Below are 24,008 nucleotides of genomic sequence, written 5' to 3'. Positions count from 1 at the left end.
GTACTTTTACTGTAGTTGTAGAGATACTGGTTGACGGCTTTCTCCTGTTGTAGCAGGCAGTTAAACATAAGCAGTGTTGAATTCCAGCGAGTTGGGCTATCGCAAATCAAGCGCCTCACTGGCAAGTTGTTTCTCCGCTGAATATCGGCCAAGTGTGCCATGGCCGTGTAAGACCGCCTGAAATGCCCACACACTTTCCTGGACTGCTTTAGCACGTCCTGTAAGCCTGGGTACTTACACACAAATCTCTGAATTATTAGATTCAGCACATTTGCCATGCAGGGTACATGAGTCAACTTTACCAAATTCAAAGCCAAAATGGGATTGCTGCCGTTGTCACACACCACGTTGCCAATCTCCAGTTGGTGCGGGGTCAACCACTGATCCACCTGTTTGTTAAGAGCAGCCAGGAGAGCTGCTCCAGTGTGACTCTCCGCTTTGAGGCAAGACATGTCTAAGATGGCGTGACACCGTCGTACCTGGCATGCAGCATAGGCTCTGGGGAGCTTGGGCTGTGTAGCTGGAGAGGAGATTGCAGCACCAGTAGAGTAGCACTGCCACTCAGCCAAGGAGGAGGAGGACGACGACAGCCAAGAGGATATAGCAGATGGAGTAGGAGGAGAAGGAGAGGAGGTGGCAGCAGGCCTGCCTGCAAGCCGTGGAGGAGTCACAGCTAGGTCCACTACACAGCCACGTACTCCCTGCTTGCCAGCAGTCACCAGGTTGACCCAATGGGCTGTGTAAGTAATGTACCTGCCCGGACCGTGCTTGGCAGACCAGGCATCCGTGGTCAGATGGACCCTTGACCCAATGCTGTGTCCCAGAGATGACACCACTTGCCTTTCAACTTCATGGTACAGTTTGGGTATCACCTTTTTTGAGAAATAATTGCGGCTTGGTATCTTCCACTGCGGTGTCCCGATGACTACACATTTTCGGAAGGCCTCAGAGTCCTTCAGCTGGCATGGTAACAGCTGGCAATATAACAGTTCAGCCAAGCCAGCTGTTAGACGCCGGGCAAGGGGGTGACTGGCAGACATTGGCTTCTTCTGCTCAAAGATTTATTTCACGGACACCTGGCTGCTGTGGGCACAGGAACCTCTCAAGGTGAGAGGCGGAGTGGAGGAGGGTGGCTGTGAAGGTGCAAGGGAGAAAGCGGCTGAAGATGATGCACCTGAAGGAGGAAGAGGAGAAGGAGGGTGGCTTTGCTTTTGTGTGCTGCTTTTCCTCAGGTTGTCTTCCACCTAAAGAAAAGCCAGTTTGTGCTTTTTCTCCATGTGCCTTCGTAAGGCAGTTGGCCCTACGCGGGTGTTGGCCTTTCCACGGCTTAATTTTTGGTGGCAGAGAGAACAGATGGCATTGCTACGATCTGAGGCAGACACACAAAAAATTTCCACACCGTTGAGCCCTGGGGTGAAGGCACTATGGTGGCATCAGCAGCTGACGTTGAAGGGCATGTTGGCTGGCTGTCCACAGGTGGCGATACATGGTGCTGGACACTGCCACCAGCTGTTTCTGATGATGAGATCTCCCTGCTTCTTTCAGGAACTCATCTCCTCCTACTCCTCTCTGACTCCCCCTCTGAACTGTCCCCTTGGTCATCTTGTCTATTAGGATCCCACGTGGCATCCATGGCAGTATCATCATCATAATCATCCTCCCCAGCTTCGCTTGTATCAGACACCTCCAAAACTGCATGAACAGCAGGTACTGTATCATCCTCCTCCTCACACCTTACGTCCATAGTGTCGCCTAACTCAGACATATGAGGTGGTGTAACTTGTTTAGCGCCTTCATCTTGTTGTAACAATAATGGCTGTGAATCAGTGAATTCCCCACCAAATAACTCCTGTGAAGTGTCAAATGTAGCGGATGTGGTGCTTGGAGTAGCGCTGGTGGCTGCGGAAGATGAGGTGTTCTGTGTTAAATAGTCAACCACGTCCTGACAATCTTGGGAGTTGCACATTTACACCGAGGCTCAGGACGCATTCTGCTAAAGGAAGGAAATAGGCTGAGCCTTTGTGTAGTGATGTCACGGGATGCCTGGTCTGGCTGCGGGTGTTTGGGGTGAACGTGTGAGAGGGTGATGCCGCCGGGCAGCTCTGCTGCTGGAAGCTTGGCTGTCGGATGGTGGTTTGGCGTAAGGAGTTACGCTATAAGACCTGCTTGACACTGTGTGCCCGTCTATAACTTCATTACTGTCTTTTTGATGTGCCTGAATTCAAGTATACTTTTGGTGAGCAGGGATACGTAGGGGGGAGTGTGACCCCCCAACCTGCATGTGGTGATAGGACTCCCTTGCACATTGTGGATGTTTGATACAGGGTGTACTAGTGTTAAAGGATCACACGCTATGTGCCTATCTTTCTGACCTAGGTATATGAACAGGTGCAAACATTGAAAGAAAATTCCGGATGCGCTGCTGCGATTGGACTTCTTGCTTTGAGGGGAACTGTCAAGTTACACTTGTTGGCAGTCAGCTGCATACCGGGTGACTTATTAGGAAGGGTGGTGAGCGCTGTATCTGCTTGAAACGTAAATCTTGGGAGTTGATGGCACGTGCCTTCTTCTGAGCACTGTACTTTGGTCCAGGAAATCACGTCAGCACAACCTCGAACAGACCTGCTGGGTGGCCTGCCTCTGGGTCTGCCTCTACCTGTTTTGTCCATATCGGGGGGAATAAAGTGAAAGGTATGCACTGAATTGACTAATACAATGTGCAGTCACAGAGGTGCAGTGGAAGGTATGTAGTGACTGGTATTACAATACAATGTGCAGCTGTCACAGAGGTGCAGTAAACAGGTATGCACAGACTGGTATATAAAACAGCGTGTGGTCACACAGGTGCAGTGAACAGATATGCAGTGACTGGTATTACAAATGTGCAGCTGTCACACACACAGGTACCCTGAACAGGTATGCAGTGACTAGTATTACAATTGTGCAGCTGTCACACACACAGGTACCCTGAACAGGTATGCAGTGTAGTAATTTTGTTGTAGCCAAAGATGCTTTGTATGGATATAAGATTGTACATTTGATATGTGCTAATGTATGAAATGTGATACTTTTATGATGGGTGTCTAATGACTTACATTATGCATGGTGCTATATAAGTTACAATGAGGTCAAGGCTGAAATTAGCGTAAGTCACAATAGGGACAAGCCTAGAGGCACCACTGTGCTGAAAGGCAGCTGTCACGTTTTGTGAACCCAAGCGTTTGTAGTGTAGATTGACCACATAAATAAAGAATTGTTTGAAATTTAGTAGTTTAAACAAATGGTATCTTGCTCAATATTAGGCTTGCTCATGAGCAGCTGTAAGGCAGTGCATTAATTGCTTGTCAGCTTCTCCTTTGAATGTCCTATGCGCTTGCTAGCAGTGAAAATGGGGTCTGTCCCTTGGAAGCAAATCTGAGCATGGTTGCAGCAGCTTTCAGGCACAACATGAGTTTTCTTCCAACTGGGTATCTGCATCATGTGTCAAACACTGGCATGTGAGCTGCTAAAGCTGCCATTTGGCTTTATTAAATTGTACTCACTGGCCAGCACCAGGGAAGTAGGGATGCTCGCTGATTCCGGCCGGAATTAGTTCAATTCTGATTCCGGCGGTCGGAACGGAATTACTGAACCTGTAAAACGGAATTCCGTTCTCTCTCTCTCTCTCTCCCCCTCCTCCTCCTCTAAGAGGGAGGAGGGTATCATCTTCCAGGGAATTGTAGTTTTTCAAAAGCCAGCTTACATACAGTGGCTGGGATTTGAACCAAGGTCTCAGTGTGTGGTAGGCAGCTGACTTATCTGCTATACCACCAACAACACTACATGCTGAAGCCAGCCTAGCATGTACCATTATGATCAATCCAAGAGAAAAAGTAGCATGCTTAAGGATTTGTAACATGTCAAAAACCATCTCACCGTGGCTGGGCATTGAACCCAGGTCTCAGTGTGTGGTAGGCAACTGACTTATCCGCTATACCACCAACAACACTACATGCTGAAGCCAGCCTAGCATGTACCATTATGATCAATCCAAGAAAAAAAGTAGCATGCTTAAGGATTTGTAGCATGTCAAAAACCAACTCACCGTGGCTGGGAATTGAACCCAGGTCTCAGTGTGTGGTAGGCAACTGACTTATCCGCTATACCACCAACACTACATGCTGAAGCCAGCCTAGCATGTACCATTATGATCAATCCAAGAGAAAAAGTAGCATGCTTAAGGATTTGTAGCATGTCAAAAACCAACTCACCGTGGCTGGGAATTGAACCCAGGTCTCAGTGTGTGTTAGGCAACTGACTTATCCGCTATACCACCAACACCACTCCCAGCCACGGTGAGTTGGCTTTTGACATGCTACAAATCCTTAAGCACGCTACTTTTTCTCTTGGATTGATCATAATGGTACATGCTAGGCTGGCTTCAGATTTTTTCTGACGGAATCCGGAATTCCGCGGAATTTTCATAGCGACGGAATTTAAGAGTAACGGGATCCGTGATTTACGGCGGAACGGAATTTGCTGGTTCCGATCATCCCTACAGGGAAGGTTGATTGCCCAGCAAGCTTGCAATTCAGCCCCCTGGGTAAAAGAAGCTCAAGAACTTGAGGGGTTTACACTGGGCCCAAAAGTGATATGAGGGGGAGAGGGCGGTGGCAGTTCAGATTCAGTTTGATTTTTTTCATGTTTCCTTTTCCTCTGTCCACTTTAAGACAAAGCCTTGTGTAAACCTGGTCACCTGTGATGTTTCTTCTACTGATAAATTGCTCATTCAATTTTCTGGGCAAAAGCCCTCATAACCCAACAAAGCAGTTGAATCTAGAACTGATACATGCCCACTCCATGACACTACCACCATGCTTCACTGATGAGGTGGTGTGCTTAGGATCACAAGCAGTTCCTTTCATTCTCCATACTCTTCTCCTTCCCATCACTCTGGTACAAGTTTATCTTGGCATCATCTGTCCATAGGATGTTGTTCTAGAACTGTAATGGTTTTTTTAGATGTTGTTTGGCAAATTGTTTGCCTTCCTGTTTTTGAGGCTCACCAATGGTTTACGTCTTGTGGTGAACCCTCTGTATTCACTCTGTGAAGTCTTCTCTTGATTGTTGACTTTGACACACATACACCTATTTCCTGAAGAGTGTTCTTAATCTGGCCAACTGTTGTGAAGGGTGTTTTCTTCAATAGGGAAACAATTCTTCAGGTCATACACCACAGTTGTTTTCCATGGTCTTCAGTGTCTTTTGGTGTTGCTGAGCTCTCAGGTGCATTCCTTCTTTTTAAGAATGTTCCAAACAGTTGTTTTGGCTATGCCTAATATTTTTGCTATATCTCTGATGGTTTTTTCTTCACCCTAATGCAGTGATCTGCAAACTTGGCTCTCCAGCTGTTAAGGAACTACAAGTCCCAAAATGCATTGCAGGAGTCTGACAGCCACAGTCATGATCCATAAAGGCAAATGCATTGTGGGACTTGTAGTTCCTTAACAGCTGGAGAGCCAAGTTTGCAGATCACTGACCTAATGATGGCTAGCTTCACTGATAGTGACAGCTTTTTGGATCTCATCTTGAGAGTTGACAGCAACAGATTCCAAATGCAAATGGCACACTTGAAATTAACTCTGGACCTTTTATCATTTTTGTAATTGTGATAATAAGGGAATAATACACACCTGACCAGGGAACAGCTGAGAAACCAATTGTCACATTACTTTTGCTCCCTTAAAGAGTAGGAGACACATATACAAACTGTTGTCATTTCTACACTATTCACCTGATTTGGATGTAAATACCCTCAAATTACAGCTGATAGTCTGCAGTTAAAGCACATCATGTGTGTTTCATTTCAAATCCATTGTGATTGTGTATAGAGCCAAAATTGCTAGAATTGTCAATGTTCCAATATTTATGGACCTGACTGTACATTTGTAAATAAATAAATTAAATTAATCATTATACACAGTTCTGACTAATGAAGATTAAGGAGATTATCGTTTTATTATTGTCCAGTGTAAATGCCTATACATTCTATCCTGAATCCTACTTAATTTAAGAGAATTAAACTTCTCAAATTTTTAGGGAGATAATTTATTTGATACAAAAAAGGGTTTAATCGCCTTTAAAGTCATACATGCAGTTATTCATGCTAATGGGTTTCTGCCAAACAGAACATTAAAAAAAGGATAAAATGGAAAAGCTTAGGTTACGCATTTTTCTACAATGCATAATTGTCTGGCCAACACACATTAGTAAAATGCACATGAGAGCATCTATAAAAATGCATGGAAAACTCCAATCACAAATCATTAGGCAAAAGCAAAATACTCTGCTATGAGACACTAATCTGTGTGTGCTTCTCAATCTGCAATTCCATTCCGTTAACTTTCAGAAAGACACTAAAGGATTTGATTTGTACAAAGAAGTCAGATTCTTAGAAAGTCTTGTCTGTACATTTAAGTTGATCACTGACTTCACTTGCTATGTCTAGAGACTTTTAATCAGCTGTAAATTATGTTTTTTTTCAGGAATGTGTCATAGTCTGTTTGGCAATGGCAGCACCTTGGTTTGTGATAATTGAAAATCACATGAAAATTAGTGGCATGTCCACTCAGACATTCAAAGTGAATGCCAGCACAAGTTTTTGTAGATTTTAAATAGCACAAGAAAAGCTTAAAACCCTTGTCAGGATTTTGTTACTGTTTACATTGTTGTTAAAGAATGTTCTTATTATTTCATATGCTGGTGACACCAGTCTCTCTTTGCTGTGAGCTTGGCTACCTGTGAGCTATTCTTTCATCACTGCAAAACCATGTACAATGTCAGGGAACCTTATGTACAGAGAATCTTGTAGTTCACAGTTCTCTGTTCACTACCACTATTGTTCCCATCGGGCAACAAGCAATATCATCACATCTGGCTATTGCAGACCTAGGGTGATTGCGGCTGTTTCTTACACTGATATATCAGATTAACATCACCAATATATGCTTAAAGCGGTATAAACCTCTGACATAATATTCAATAAAAACATGTTTTCCTATTTTTTATATCCCATACAGTTATCATATTGGCTTTTGTGCATAAGTATTATTATTAATTTAGACATTGCAAGTTCCCAAAGTACAATTTTTTGGCTCTGAGAGCTGCCATTGCATTTTATTCATAACTGGTGTATTCATATTGTAATGTACTCAGAAATGTTTTCTGAGTAGCTGTCGGTGTTCTTGAGTGTCTGCATTGCCTGCATTGAATGTTGACATTCCTCACTTGATACAATGAAGTAAATACAAGTTAATGTTATCTCCAGTTCGGATGTATTCAGCTTTTCCTGCAGGGAGCTTGTAAGTCCTGTGTTTAACTGGTTGAATGCTGTTCTAGTAAAAAATGGTGGTAGAATATAATATGCTGTAAATAATCTTTTAGAGCAAATAAGAAATTATGGGTTTCATACCACTTTAAGGTACTCTTAATAACTGTTCACTCATCTTCTATTCAATATAATTTCCATCTCTTTGCAATTGAAAAAGTACTAAAAAGTTGGTGAAAAAGTACTAAAAATAAATAAAAAAATATTCAGAGTATTTTTTTTTGCATGGGGATGGCTTAAATGTCATTTTATTTAGAAGTTGTGAACATATGACCTAGGAAAAAACTAAGGAGAAAAAGTGAATTGCAAATGGCCCTTAGAGTACTATGGCTTCAATTCATCAAAGGGTGTTCGATAACAAAATCCCAGTCCTTAAAATACCACATTCAGTATTTTACACTTCACTGTGCTAATTCATCAATATTTTCACATGTGTGGTAGAGGTTCGTTAAGTTACCGAAGTACTACGGCTTCAGTTCATCAAAGGCTGTTCGATAACAGCAGAGTGGCGCAGAGCAGCTTGCAATGTCCCTGTGTTGTTACAAGCTGATAACAATAGAAGGCATCCAGACATCCCTTTACATGTAAACGTGTTATATTTACTGTTACTTATACTGCCTTTGTTGCTCTGAATCTGTCCATCAGTGTTTCTTAACATTTTACTTATTTGCCACAACGTAGATAAACTTCCTGGAGACATTACAGATGCCATGCTTGGTGATTTCACCACTTGCATCTTTGCATATTCAAACAGGGACTCAAAGGGTTACACCACCGAAGGGTATCTGGGGATATCTTTTGCCCCGTTCTCTCTGCTCACTGCCTGGGGGGCCTGGAAGCTTGTGTGGAGACAGGGGCGTAACTAGAAATCACTGGGCCCCCCTGCGAATATTTGGATGGGCCCCCCCCCCCCATAGGTGCCAAATAATCGTAATGGGGCAGCGTTTCACTGTAAACTAATTGTAAAGTGGGCAGCATTTTACCAGACAATCCTAATGTGGGCCAGAAAATCGTAATGTGGGCAGAGTTCACCAGAAAATCGTAATGTGGGCCTTTAGAAAATCATAATGTGGGCAGAGTTCACCAGAAAATCGTAATGTGGGCACCAGTCACCAGAAAATTGTAACGTGGACAGCATTCACCAGACAATCGTAATGTGGGCAGCGTTCACCAGAAAATCATAATGTGGGCAGAGTTCACCAGAAAATCATAATGTGGGCAGAGTTCACCAGAAACTCGTAATGTGGGCACCAGCCACCAGAAAATCGTAACGTGAGCAGCAGTCACCAGAAAATTGTAACGTGGACAGCATTCACCAGACAATCGTAATGTGGGCAGCGTTCACCAGAATATCGTAATGTGGGACAGAAAATCGTAATGTGGGCAGAGTTCACCAGAAAATCGCAATGTGGGCAGCAGTCACCAGAAAATCGCCATGTGGGCAGCAGTCACCAGAAAATCGCAATGTGGGCATCAGTCACCAGAAAATCCTAATGTGGGCAGCAGTCACCAGAATATCGTAATGTGGGCAGCAGTCACCAGAAAATCCTAATGTGGGCAGCAGTCAGTCACCAGAATATCATAATGTGGGCAGCACACACCAGAAAATCCTAATGTGGGCAGCAGTCACCAGAAAATCCTTATGTGGGCAGCAGTCACCAGAAAATCGCAATGTGGGCAGCAGTCACCAGAAAATCGCAATGTGGGCAACAGTCACCAGAAAATCGCAATGTGGGCAGCAGTCACCAGAAAATCCTAATGTGGGCAGCATACACCAGAAAATCGTAATGTGGGCAGCAGACACTAGAAAATCGCAATTTGGGCAGCAGACACCTGAAAATCGTAATGTGGGCAGCAGACACCTGAAAATCATAATATGGGCAGCAGACACCAGAAAATCGCAATGTGGGCAGCAGACACCTGAAAATCGTAATGTGGGCAGCAGTGACCAGAAAAGCACAATGTGGGCAGCAGACACCTGAAAATCCCCCTGCAGATTTTCAGAGCGGCCCCCCCCCCCCCCCGGGGCCCGCTCGTGGCCGGTTTTTGGGAGCTGGAGGGGTGGCAGCATGAGGGGAAAGCCTTGCCCACAGTCGGCGGGGAGAGGGGAAGTTCCCCCCTCTCCCTCACCTCGGGGCTCTCCCCTCTGCGCCCCCCTCCAGCTAGTGAATGTGTGTGGGCAGTGGGCAGCAGTGGCGGCGGGATACATACCTTCTTCCTTGCGTTCCATCGCCGCCTTCTCGCTCTAGCGGCTGACGTCACTTCCGGAAGCGGAAGCGGAAGCGGAAGTGTGCCACCCCCCGAGACACTCATATAGCCGGTGGTCATTGCTTCATTGTGATACGCAAGCCCCTTCACCATGGCAAGGTAATGATCACAAAGGGGAATGGGCACATGTACATGCCTTTTGTTTTGTTGTTGCAGCCGCAGTGCAGCCAGAAAAATTAGGCAGGCATGTACATGCACCAGAAAAATTATTATAGCGGCCTAAAAAATTCAGGAATCTGCCTGCAGTCTTGGACCCTGTTGGTGGTGGCGGAGAAGGCAGTCAAGCGGCCTGCAGGCAGAGGTGCTGTGTGGGGAGCGACTTAGTCTTGGGCCAGGCAGCCAGTCACATGGCGTGCAGGCAGAGATGCTGTGTGTGGGGACTGACTTAGTCTTCGGGTGGGCAGTAGCCCTCCGGGATCCATGCCTCATTCATTTTGATAAAGGTGAGGTACTGAACACTTTTGTGACTTAGGCGACTTCTCTTCTCAGTGACAATGCCTCCAGCTGCGCTGAAGGTCCTTTCTGACAGGACGCTTGAGGCAGGGCAAGACAGAAGTTGGATGGCAAATTGGGACAGCTCTGGCCACAGGTCAAGCCTGTGCACCCAGTAGTCCAAGGGTTCATCGCTGATCACATTGTCTACATCCACACTTAAGGCCAGGTATTTGGCTAGCTGCCGGTCCAGGCATTGGTGGAGGGTGGATCCGGAAGCGCTAAGGCAAGGCATTGGACTAAGAAATGTCCGCATGTCAGACATCACCATGAGATCGCTGGAGCGTCCTGTCCTTGCCTGCGTGGACATAGGAGGAAGATTACTGGCAGTGGTACCTTTATTGCGTTGTGCTGTGGCATCACCCTTAAACGCATTGTTAAGCATAGTTGCCAGCTTGTTCTGCATGTGCTGCATCCTTTCTGCCTTCTGGTGAGTTGGTAACATGTCCGCCACTTTGTGCCAATACCGAGGGTCTAGTAGTGTGGTCGCCCAGTACAGCTCATTCCCCTTGAGTTTTTTTATACGAGGGTCCCTCATCAGGCTGGACAGCATAAAAGACGCCATCTGCACACAGTTGGATGCAGACGTGCTATCTATCTCCTCTTGCTCTTCCTCAGTGACGTCAGGTAAGTACTCCTCCTCCCCCCAGCCACGAACAATACCACGGGAGGGTCGAGCAGCACAAGCCCCCTGCGATGCCTACTGCGGTTGTTCTTCTCCTCCTCCTCCTCCGAATAAACACCTTCCTCATCATCCGAGTCTGACTCCTCTTCTGATTCTGATGAAAATTGCTCCCACAACTGTTCCTGCCGTAACTGTTCCTCTTCATGCTCCTCCACAGCTCGATCCACTACTCAATGCACGGCACTACGCCTTCACTGCGACTCACCAGGTTGGTCACCTCCTCAAACGGCCGCATGAGCCTGCATGCATTTCGCATCAGTGTCCAGTTCGGGGGCCAGAACATCCCCATCTCCCCAGATTGTGTCCTTCTACTGAAATTGTAGAGGTACTGGGTGACGGCTTTCTCTTGTTCTAGCAGGCAAGAGAACATGACCAGGGTTGAATTCTAGCGAGTCGGGCTATCACATATCAAGCGTCTAACCGGCAAGTTGTTTCTCCGCTGAATGTGTGCAAAGCGTGCCATGGCCATGTAAGACCGCCTGAAATGCCCACACAACTTCCTGGCCTGCTTCAGGACGTCCTCTAAGCCTGGGTACTTTGACAAAAATCTTTGAATGACTAGATTCAGCACATGTGCCATGCAGGGTACATGTGTCAGCTTTCCCAAATTCAAAGCGGAAAGAAGATTGCTGCCGTTGTCACACACCACGTTGCCGATCTCTAGCTGGTGCGGGGTCAGCCACTGATCCACCTGTTGGTTAAGAGCAGCCAGGAGAGCTGCTCCAGTGTGACTCTCTGCTTTGAGGCAAGACATGTCTAAGATGGCGTGACACCGTCGTACCTGGCATGCAGCATAGCCAGGAGGAGAGGAGGTGGCAGGAGGCCTGCCTGCAAGCTGTGGAGGTGTCACAAGTTAGTCCACTGCACAGCCACGTACTCCCTGCTTGCCATCGGTCACCAGGTTGACACAATGGGCTGTGTAAGTAATGTAGCAGCCCTGATCGTGCTTGGCAGACCAGGCATCCGTGGTCAGGTGGACCCTTGAGCCCCACGCTGTGTGCCAGAGATGACACCACTTGCCCCTCAACTTCACGGTATAGTTTGGGTATCACCTTTTCAGAGGAATAATTGCTGCCTGGTATCTTCCACTGCGGTGTCCCAATGGCCACAAATTTACGGAAGGCCTCAGTGTCCACCAGCTTGTATGGTAACAGCTGGCGAGCTAACAGTTCCGCCACGCCAGCTGTCAGACGCCGGGCAAGGGGGTGACTGGCAGTAATTGGCTTCTTCCACTCAAAGATTTCCTTCAAGGACACCTGGCTGCTGTGGGCAGAGGAGCAGGAACCGCTCAAGGGCAGATGCAAAGTGGAGGAGGGTGGTGTGAAGGTGCAAGGGAGAAAATGGCTGAAGATGCTGCACCTGAAGGAGGAAGAGGAGAAGAAGGGTATCTTATCTTTTGCGTGCAGCTTTTGCTCAGGTGCTCTTCCCATTGCAGTTTGTGCCTTTTCTCCATGTGCCTTTTGTAAGGCAGTTGTCCCTACGTGAGTGTTGGCCTTTCCACGGCTCAATTTTTGGAGACAGAGACAACAGGTGGCATTGCTCCGATCTGAGACAGACACATTAAAAAATTTCCAAACCGCTGAGCCCCCCTGGGGTGATGGCACTATGGTGGCATCAGCAGCTGATGTTGAAGGGCATGTTGGCTGGCTGTACATAGGTGGCGATACATGGCGCCGGACACTGCCACCAGCTGTTTCTGATGATGAGCTCCCTCTGCTTCTTTCAGCAACTCGTCTCCTTCTACTCCTCTCTGACTCCCCCTCTGAACTGTCCCCCTGTTCATCTCCTCTATTAGGAACATACGTGTGATCCGTATCATCGTCATCATCATAATCATCCTGCCCAGCTTCGCTTGCCTCAGACACCTCAAAAAATGCACCTACAGCAGGTACTTCATCATCTTCACACGTTACGTCAATAGTGTTGTCGCCTAACTTAGACATATGAGGTGGTGTAACTTGCTTAGAACCTTCATTTGGTTGTAACAATAATGGCTGTGAATCAGTTAATTCCCCACCAATTAACTCCTGTGAAGTGTCAAATGCAATGGAAATGGTGCATGTAGTAGCGCTGGTGGCTGCGGAAGATGAGGTGTTCTGTGTTAAATAATCAGCCACGTCTTGACAATCTAGGGAGTTGATGGGATGTGCCTTCTTCTGAGCACTGTACTTTGGTCGAGGGCCGCTCAAAATCACATCAACACGACCTCGCACAGACCTGCCCGGTGGCCTTCCTCTGGGTCTGCCTCTACCTCTGCCTGTTTTGTGCGTTGTGTCCATATCGGGGGGGGGGGGGGGGTTGAAGTGAAAGATATGCACTGACTTGACTAATACAATGTGCAGTCACACAGGTGCAGTTAACAGGTATGCACGGAGTGTTATATCACACTGCGTGCACTCATGTAGGTAGGTGGGTGCATTGAACACAACAGGTAGGTATATGCAGTGATGAGGTGGGTGCACTGAACACAACAGGTAGGTATATGCAGTGATGGGTATTACAATGTGCACCTGTCACACACAGACAGGTAGCGGACAGGCACAGTGACACTGCGCGCGCTCATGTAGGTAGGTGGGTGCACTGTGAACAACAGGTAGGTAGGTAGGTATATGCAGTACTGGGTAATACAATGTGCACCGGTCACACACAGACAGGTAGCGGACAGGCACAGTGACACTGCGTGCGCTCAACTCGCATAGGTAGGTGGGTGCACTGTGAACAACAGGTAGGTAGGTATATGCAGTAATGGGTATTACAATGTGCACCTGTCACACACACAGGTAGTCACTGAATGTGCAGGGCCTGGCAGTGGCACACACACAGTATGAATTATCAAGGGTGTCTATGCAACACAAGTGTCAGTGGGACACACAGAAAAAAAAATAGATCACAAGATCAAGATTAGCTCTCAAAAGATCTGTTGTGGGGTGCTATTTTAGCAATAAGAATCAGCAAGGAGCAAGCTAAGAAGCCTACAAGAGCCTAACTAATCTTTCCCCATGAGAGTCTGCAGCAGCAGCTGTCCCTTCTCTATTTACTGCAGGCACACAAGTGAGTATAATGACTGGCGGTGCCTGCCTTTTATAAGGGGGGGGGGGTGGCTCCAGGAGGGAGTGTAGCCTGATTGGCTACAATGTGCCTGCTGACTGTGATGTAGAGGGTCAAAGTTGACCCTAATGGTGCATTATGGGGGCGAACTGAACTTTCTGAAAAGTTTGCGGTTCTCCGCCATCGCGAACCACCAGAAGTTTCCCGGGAACCGTTTGCCGGCGAACCGTTCAGGCCATCTCTGCATTTTACTATCAGAATGAACTAGTAGAGCATTGGAAATTGTACAGATATTCTACTAACAGCTATCCCCAGCACCCTTTTCACATATACAGATGAAACTGCTCTGTGTGATTTAGAAATGCCTTTTGATCTTACTTTACTTTTTTTGCACAATTTGAAATGATATACATTTATTTCTCTGGTAAACGGCTGTCCTTACAAAATTCTTGTTGCTTAACTCTGTAAGTGTAATATTAGAATGTTGCCATTTCAATAGATTTTAACAACTGTCGGGCTGCTTTGGCATATATGAAATTCACTCAAAGTAAAAACTTATTTATCTGCAACAAAATAGCTGACATAAAGAAGAATTTCACAAAAAGCCACTGGACTGGGAATGAAATAGAAGTAAAATTGAAATGCAGACCTATTGTGTGTCCTTTTTTTTAGCAGCAAACACGTGAATAGTGCTGAGTCTCTGGCCCATATGCAATTTACTCTTTCACCTGAGTTTTCTCCTAGGAGATAATTTTTCATTTTCTATTTAAAATAACTTTCCAGCACCTTTCAACCAAAAAAATACCGAAAAGTAAATGAAAAAGTACTATCAAACTTACTTTGAGTGTTTTCTTTCTTTCTGGTGGTATTAAAATGCATTTTATTGACAAATTTAAAAATATCACCTAGGAGAAAACTCAGGAGAAAAAGTTAATTGCATATGGGCCTCTGTCTTCTTGCTTTCTAACAAATGCCTGTAGATGAATCTGGAGACATTGGTTAGCTTGAACAATGGATCCAAAGGTAACAATCATTCCAAGGAACAAAAAATCAGCCTAGGAGTGCCCACTTATCATTGTTAGCAGAAAGAAGCAGATAAAGACCTTCTGGAAGTTAATTTAAAGTCAAAGACTCACTGGCCCATATACAACTAAAGCTGGACATACACTAGGCCGATTCCCCGCCGATCGACAGCAGATTCGATTACTGAGATCGAATCTGCTGTCAAATCGTTAACGTTAACGCTAAATTTCGATCTATTTTGTCCCAAAATAGATCGATCCCGTCGATCGCTCTGTGCGGGAAATTACCGTTGATCGCCCGCGGGTAGGGAGTGCGTCGCAAGCGGCGTCCGAGTGCCCGAAGACCGACGCAATACAGCTGCAATACATTACCTGCTCCGCCGGCGAGTATCCCCCGGTTACCGGTGCTCCGTCTCCGCGCTGGGCTCCGGATCCAGCAGGCTTCACTTCTTCCTGTCCCGGCAGGAAGTTTAAACAGTAGAGGGCGCTCTACTGTTTAAACTTCCCCCAGACAGTAGGAACTGAAGCCTGCTGGATCCGGAGACCAAACCAGAGCGGAGAAGAAGACAGCGGAGATCGGGGGGAGTCGCGCCGGCCGGAGCAGGTAATGTAATGGGGGGGGGGGAGCGGCGGCAGCACCACCACCCCCACCATCACAGTTTGTGAACGGTTTCAGGCTGAAATCGATTCATAATCTATTTGCAGTAAAGGTAGCCATACGATCCCTCTCTGATCAGTTTCGATCAGAGAGGGATCTATCTGTTGGTCGAATCTGATGGCAAATCGACCAGTGTATGGCCACCTTCACTTTTTCCCCCGAGTTTTGTTCTAGGTGATATTTTCACAGTTCGTCAATCAAATGCCTTTTTAGCCACCAGCAAGCAAGAAAATACTGAACATAATTATGATGGTACTTTTTCACCTACTGTTGGTGCCTTTTCAGGCCCTTTTCGCAGTGCTCAGTTTTGTTGCAGAATAATCCTGCATGCCAACTCACTACCCATACTATTTTATAGGGCTGGTAAATGTACTGTGTTGTAAATGATTGTGTTATTCTAACTGCATGCAGGCTTTGTATTAAAGTCTATAGCCAGTCTCCATTGTTCACCCTCATTATAATGCATGTGTTTTGCAACTGACCACTCTGCATCTAGCCTTATTTACCAAGTGCTGAAAAGTTATTTTAAAGTGAAGATGAAAAATTATGTGTGAAGGAAAATAGGTGTTTGATAATAAAAAGAAGTTATTGACATCACCTTAATTAATTTTATTTAATATTATATGGAATTATTTTTTGCCAGCAAACATTTTTTGAGATGAATACATGACTTGTCAGTTTCTAAGGGACACTTATTTGGTATATCCACATGACTGAGATATAGTTTAGGTGCCTAAGCCAGAATCTTATATCTCCATGTTTTAGTTTAGATAACTACTGTATATCACACTTATGCCTGGTACACACCATGTAACGTCCCATCAGATAGATGGGTCCATAGATAATTTCTGACAGATCTAATCGGATTTCCAATTGTTTTTCTGATCACTTCTATGCAAATCTATCAGAAAAATGATCAGAAAGACAATCAGAAATCAGATCGGACCTGTCAGAAATGATCTATTCAACCCATCTATCTGACGGGAAATTGCATGGTGTGTACCAGGCTTTAGGGCCATATCGTGTTCAAGGTGATAAGTAGCTTGCAGATGTGAACTACTTATCACCTTGCCAATGCACAAAGATTACTGGCCAATCCTATTGCCAGTTTCCTTAGCGCAATAGCCGATCATTAGGGAGCATTATTCAGGTGAAAGCCTGAGTGAGGCTCCCATGTTATGGGAGATGGGGAGTGAGGCTGCTGCCTCGCTCTCCAGAGATGCCTGCAAACCCGCTGCCATCTTCTGCTGCTGCATCTGGTGTCTCCTTTAATAAGGAGACCCCCCCAGAGCTCCTCATCGGGCCATCCACACATCCAATCACCCCTGATTAGTTTACCTATCGCCACTAAACACCCTCCGCCTTTCACCTCAAGTCCCGACGCTGTAATTACAGTGCATCTCTCACTGTAATTACTGTCTACCGGAGCCCTGTCAATGCATCTTTGAAGCTTTGCTGGGGCTCCCCATTGGTCCACTGTCCTGCTAACTTTCTATTAGCAGGTCTAAGCTAACTCTTACTTCTGACGGAAGGCAACGCTTCCCAGCAGGAAGGAGCATGCAAAATGCAATCGGAAAGAGTGTAAAGAACTCGCTGGACGATAATATCGCCCAAGCCAGTTCTTTACCAAGGGGGGGGGGGGGGGGGGGTGATACATGTAATTATTGCCTAATTTAAGAGTATTAAGTTTAAGTTCAATTTAATTAGGTTCCACAATAGGATATGGCTCTTAGGCCTGGTGCACACCAGAGGAGTTTTTCTGAGCGTTTTGAGTTTTTAAATCTGCTGCTAATGTTATCCTATGTGTCTGTGCACACTGGAGCAATGAGGTTTTGTAAAGAAAAACATAGCATTACATTGGGAAGAGCTTTTAGAGGTTTCAAAAGCTCTTCCCAATGTAATGCTGTGGTTTTTTTTACAAAGCCTCATTGCTCCAGTGTGCACAGACACATAGGATAACATTAGCAGCAGATTTAAAAACTCAAAACGCTCAGAAAAACTCATCTGGTGTGCACCAGGCCTATGTGGGATTCTCATGAGATCAGCAGCCAATTCCTGCCATAAAGCCACATTAGGCAAGAACGTGAATTTTCTGTAAAAACAATCGTAAATAGAAGTAAAAATGACAATATGATCTTTTGATTGATTTTAGCCATTAATAGCAAAATATTGCTGGCAGATTTTAAATGCAGGGAAATGAAATGCATCTCTACCTGTCGTTATTGCAGCTGTACATATTTGCCAACTGTTTTGCAAGGTACCACTGTACAGCCGTAACAAGACCATATAGGAATCCCTGGCAGATATACCAAAGGGATGTTCTGTAAAAACAGCCATAAATAGAAGTAAACTGTAAATAGAATCATTTTTACCCTTGTTTACAATTGTTTTTGTAATTGAATGTACCCGATTTGCAAACATGATTCACAAGATTCTTGCAGACTGATTGGAAAATTGACAAAAATCTTGTGAAACATCCATAATTAAATTTACTCATTCCTTGCAGGTGGTTGTGGAGTAGAAGTGTTTGTGGACCCTAGGCAGCCAAGGCATTCTAAGTTTTCATTTGGGGATCAAAATTAGTAATACATTTTAGTTGCCTTATTGATCAGGGAGCAATTGAAACTAATTTATTATATGATGATATGCATGTATGCTTTTATGAGCAAAGCTGTGCAAGCCTTGACTTTTAATCTGCTAGTTTGATGATCTGAACCAACAATTTAATTTCCAAGCTAGTGTTATATTATTTTACATGAGTCATGCTATGTGATGTTGCATATCTGTATCATTTTCTCCTGACATCCTTTTGCAAGTGGTACTGTGAATTATGTAGTAAAATGATTTGCTGCAGCAATGAAAATTAACTGCTACAACAGGCAGAATTCCCTTATTATTATTTTAATGTACATAAACTACTTTCAGGTTTTCTATAGTAAGTCTTAAATAAGTGTTACTTTGTTTTACAGTGCCAGCAGCAAGATCTGCAATATGAGCCTAATTAACAGCCAGAAACAAATGTTCTTACAGGGCTCAAGCATGTGTGATATCATAAGTGAGATCTTGATAGCTGCTCCCATAGGATGCATGGAAAGTGATTAAATAATTGCAGATATATAAGTTAAAGTATGTATCTTTAAGGTCATAAGCCTTTCCAGAACAGCTGTTTAATTTTCTGTATTCTGAGAATAAATGTAAAAAGGAAGGCAGTGTTTTCTTTTTCCCTTTTTCAATTCATGATTGACTACTCTAATATGGGTTTACAACAACTGAGTAATTTAAATAAATATAAGGCATTGAGTCGTATAGGCAACATCATGTCATTAAATGCTGAATCGGATGTTTCTGAGCTAAAGCTGGTAGAATGTATGTAAAGTTCAATTAACTATTTACTGTGAACTTTGCATGGAAACTTTCATGGCTTCTCCCCATCATTCAGTTATTATCATTATTATTAATTGGATTTATATATTACTAACATATTATGGAGCGCTGTACAATAAATAAGCAGTGGCGTAGCTAAGGAGCTGTGGGCCCCCGATGCATGTTTTACAATAGGGCCCCCCAAGCACTCTATACATAACAATGGATACGGCGCACCTAAACCTGCCAATGGCAACTACAGAGTCAGAGGTGCAAGAAGGGGATGGGGAACAGTTTTGTTAATGATTACCACTATTCAAAGTATCTATAGAAGTGATTATTATGAGCACAGGACCAATAGAGAGCTAATACTGTAGTTGAAAAAGAGCTCTACGGGGCCCCTCTGCAACCCCTATTGCGACACCCCTGTAAATAAGGTTACAGACATTGATAATGAGGGTTACAGCTGAGCCAACACACAACAGACAATAAGGTACCCAATGCCAGATTATACACTGTAGTAATCTTCTCAGTGATTCAGGTTCATGTTACTCTGTGAGCAGGATCATGGCTGGCGCTACCATAGAGGCAAAGGGGGCAATTGCCCCAGGGCCTCCGACCTCTGCTGGCCCCCCCAGGTGGTCTTTCTGAATGTTCCCATATGCCTGCATGTTCAGCTCAGCTGCAGTGGCAGGCAGGCCCACACTGGCCAGGGGGGAAGGGTGGCAATTTCCCCACAGGCCACCTTTCATTCAGTGATTTAGGGCTGGTCTGGTGTCTGGTGTATTCAGGTTTGTTGTTGTAAGGCAATGTGAAACACTAGGCTAGCTGATAAAAGTGCAATTAGAGGGCAGGCAAGCTGGTAAATATACACAGCATGATGCAGAGCTTGCCTGGGGGGTCAGTGGGAAAATATCTGTCTGATCTCTCCCCATGTTATAATGACTGCATGTGTGGATAAGGTGTTAAAAAAGTTGAAAAGTTTTTGACAGTCCCTAGACTCCAGGAGGGCTGCTTTCTGACTTGTGTAAGAGACCAGCAGGGACAGGAGTCCTATTATTATTATTATTATTATTTATTGTATTTATAAAGCGCCAACATATTACGCAGCGCTGGACATTAATTTAGGTTATAGACAATATTTAGGGGTGACAAACAGCAATATGACAATACAGGAATACAAGAAAACCAGATCACACAGCACAGTATGAGTACAAGGTAATGCTGAGTCAGTCACTGGAGGGGAGCATGGAGATTAGGCAAGTTAGGTTCACTCAAATGCATAGCATGGGTGCACAGTAATGGAGGTGCATGATCAGGTAGGACACAAAAGGAGGAGGACCCTGCCCAAAGGCTTACAATCTAGAGGGAGAGGTAGGGACAAGAGAGGTAGGGGACCAGAGTTCAGCTGTGGGTTTAGAGCAATTGTGAGGGGTGGTAGGCCAGAGTGTAAAGGTGAGTTTTGAGGACCTTCTTGAAGGTGTTGAAGGAGGGGGCTGCCCTAATGGGTGGAGGTAGGGAGTTCCATAGTGTTGGAGCAGCTCTTGAGAAGTCTTGGAGGCGTGCATGGGACTTGGTGATGTGGGGGACGGTCAGGCGAAGTTCATTGGAGGAGCGGAGTGAGCGGCTTGGTGTGTATCTCTGAGTAAGATCAGAAATGTAGGTTGGACAGGTTTTGTGGACGGATTTGTAGGTCAGACACAATATCTTGAATCTGATTCTGGACCGGATAGGAAGCCAGTGAAGGGATTCACGGAGGGGAGCTGCCCTGGTGGGGCGATGGGAGCAGTGGATAATTCTGGCTGCCGCATTCATGATGGCCTGCAGTGGAGCTATTCGGGTCATAAGGAGACCAGACAGAGCATTGCAGTAGTCGAGGCGGGAAATTATGAGGGCATGGATGAGGTTTTGGTGGTGGCAGAGGTCAGGAAAGGGCGAATCTTACAGATGTTACGAAGGTGGAAGTTGCAGGACTTTGTGAGGTTTTGGATGTGGGGAGTGAAGGAGAGTGCAGAGTCCAGGGTGACACCCAGACAGCGGGCTTGAGAGGTAGGGCGAATGGTAGTGTGGTTAACAGTGACCTGCACATCTGGGAGGTCCAGGGATGACCGGAGTGGGAAGATCATAAATTCCGTTTTGTCTAGATTTAGTTTCAGGAACCTAGAGGACATCCAGGAGGAGATGGCAGATAGGCAGGAGGAGACCTTGTCCATGGTAGTGGTGGATATGTCAGGGGTGTGGAGGTAGATTTGGGTGTCATCTGCATACAGATGATAGTTAAAACCCATGGAGGAGATAACCTGGCCAATGGAGGATGTGTATAGGGAGAACAGTAGGGGGCCAAGGACCGAGCCTTGGGGGACTCCCACTGAGAGGTGGTTGGGGATGGACGAGGACTCATTGAAGGAGGTCGTGAAGGAACGGTTGGAGAGGTAGGATGAAAGCCAGGTCAGGGCGAGATCGTGAATGCCCATGAATTGGAGGGACTGGAGGAGTAGGGGATGATCTACTGTATCAAAAGCTGATCACAGACAAGTAGCCTCTGTGTAATGTAGGACTGCAATACAGATAAGCTCTCTGCACGATCTCAGGCTATTCTCAGTCTCTCTCCACTCCTCCTCTCTCTGGGCTAGTGCACACCAAAATCACAATAGCAATCGCTAGCAATTTGTGAGTGCGATTTTGTGAAGCAATTTTCAGAGCGATTTTTGAATGAATAGCTAAAAAAAATGCTTCATGCAGTGTGTTTGCGATTTTGAAAAAATCACAACGCTGCTGTGGGAACACCCTCATAGGGTAACATTAGCCAAACACTTTTCAAATCACTGTCGGTTTGAAAAGCGCTCAGAAGTCCTCTTGGTTGGCACCAGACCTCCCTCATTCACCTTTATTTCCCTCTTCCCCTAGTGCTGGCTGGCTGTCTGTGTCTTCTTGTCATACAGGAAAGCTAAATAAAAGTGCAATCCTGGTGATTTTTTTCAAATGTCTGAATAGTTGACTGAATAGCTTGTTGGAACATGGCATACGTAGCTTTGTGGGACATTCTTGGGCGACACTCTTGATTTCTTTACTGATTGATTCTGCTGGTATGTCTCTGTTCTTGTCCAAGGGGGTGTCCACCAACAAATGTCTGCAGAGGGGCCTGATATAGTTACACCCCTACCCAGCTGCCTTGTAATAACTCACCTGTCCCTGCAGCAGCTCCATCCCATGCTCCCTCTTCAGCCACGCTGCCTGCCTCTATGATCCTGCGCATGTTATTTACATGTAACATGTGCCGGATGGAGGTGACACAGGCAGCAGGGCTGAAGGCAAGGCACAGGATGGAGCAGCTGATACAGGTGAGTTATTATAAGGCAGATAAGCTACACAATGTGTGGGGGCCATGTGAGAAGTCTATGGGAGACCTTAGAGTGGCAGCAGTCAGTTCAGGGGGCTGACTTTGCTGGGGGTGTGTGTGGGGGGCCCCAAGTTACTTTTGCCCCAGGTCCCCTGTGTGGCTTAAACCGGCCCTGAGCAGGATGCACAGATACACTAGGAGGGGGGACCCTGCCAAAGCCTTACAATCTAAAGGGAGGGGGTGGTAAGATGATAGGAGGGGGTTGAGTGGAAATTACCTTGCTGTTATGTCAAATTGTGGAGAGTTGCTGGTGAATTCTGGTAATTTTGATTCAATTGCTTTACCCTTAAACCGTGACCCTTTAAGCATGAACTGACATCAGCCATGATGAACTGATTTAAGGCCTTGCTTATAGACACAGCCTCACAGCCAGAGCAAATCAGGATGGTCTACTCAGCTGATTGAGTTAGCGTATCAGCAGTGGGGGTAGTCTCTACAAGGCTCATGCATATCAATCAGGATTTTAGGGCTAACAGACTGTTAGAAGTTACACATAAGCCACTAGGTAATAAGTGTGAAGCAAGTGAATACCAGAATAACAAATCAGTTACTAGTGAAAAACACTATATGTAACTCAGCAATTGATAAATATACTTAAGGATGTTTATAATATACTAGTAAAAAGGCCCGCCTGTTAAAAAACGGGCGCTAGGGCACAGTCACTAAACCCCGGCAAGGTGCATACTGACGCTTCCCGCTAAGGGCCTGTTTCCACTACATGCAGATTGGATGCAGAAAAACTAACTCCAATGAATGTCTATGGGCCTGTTTCCACTGAACCCGATTTTTGTGATGCAGATTTTCCCGTTGGAGTCAGTTTTTCTGCATCCATTCTGCATCCAATGTGCGTGTAGTGGAAACATGCCCTCACCCGTCCCCCACCACTGTCTGAAGTATATGTACACACGGAGATGAGGCTTGCTTGGCAGTTGGTAAAAGCTGTTATTTCCCACAATGCAATGAGGTTCTAAGACAGCAAACTGTAAAGTCTGGAAGCAGGGACACAGGGACAGGAGGATGACGCAGGGACAGTTAGGTTTTATTATATAGAATGGAACTGGACCTACACAGGCTATTCTCACAACATGCTGTTGGTTCATGTGCAGTCAGATGGAATGGGACATACACAGGCAATTCTCGTAACGTGCAGTTGGTTTGTGTGCAGTCAGATGGAATAGGACATACACAGACAATTCTCATAACGTGCAGTTGGATCATGTGCAGTCAGATGGAATGGGACATACACAGGCAATTCTCATAACGTGCAGTTGGATCATGTGTAGTCAGATGGAATGGGACATACACAGGCAATTCTTGTAACGTGCAGCTGGTTTGTTTGCAGTCCGATGGAATGGGCTATACCAGTGAGGATAGAGATCAAGATGGCCAGGAGATGTGCAGAGTTGTTGAGTCTTGAAATGCAGTAGTTTTTTCCGCCACTCAATGTAGTCATTTTTGTTAACAATCCCTTCTCATTCCTATTGGCTAACCCTAACCTCCCAACAAACACCCCTTTTCCAGAGGCATCGCCTGATGCAGTAACTCATGATGTCACCTTTCTCTTCCCCTGTGAAAAGGAAAGAAAAATTAACAAAAATACGCCCAAACAGGTTTGTTTGTTTTTGTAGCAAAAACGCACCAAAAAACACCCCTTTTCAATGTATTTTCACGCTCTGATTGCGTTCAAGTGTAAGCACATTTTTTTG

General features: G+C 45.4%; 1 protein-coding gene across 4 annotated transcripts in view; it reads left to right on the top strand.

The window, feature by feature from the left end:
- Positions 1 to 24,008, top strand: part of SUGCT (succinyl-CoA:glutarate-CoA transferase) — a 1,486,943-nt gene that overhangs the window by 927,108 nt on the left and 535,827 nt on the right. The window contains exon 13 of one of the 4 annotated variants that reach the window (XM_068236380.1): positions 18,509 to 18,608. The exons of the other annotated variants lie outside the window; for them this stretch is intronic. Within the exon in view, the coding sequence (XP_068092481.1) occupies positions 18,509 to 18,544 (36 nt within the window). The 3' untranslated portion in view covers positions 18,545 to 18,608. Of the gene's footprint in view, positions 1 to 18,508; positions 18,609 to 24,008 lie in introns of those variants that run through there. 4 annotated transcript variants of the gene reach the window in all.

Source organism: Hyperolius riggenbachi, chromosome 5 (genome assembly GCF_040937935.1).
Source record: "Hyperolius riggenbachi isolate aHypRig1 chromosome 5, aHypRig1.pri, whole genome shotgun sequence".
In the NCBI taxonomy this organism is placed as follows: Eukaryota; Metazoa; Chordata; class Amphibia; order Anura; family Hyperoliidae; genus Hyperolius; species Hyperolius riggenbachi.
The sequence above is the reverse complement of the archived record's forward strand: the minus strand, read 5'-3'. Positions and strand labels throughout refer to the sequence as shown.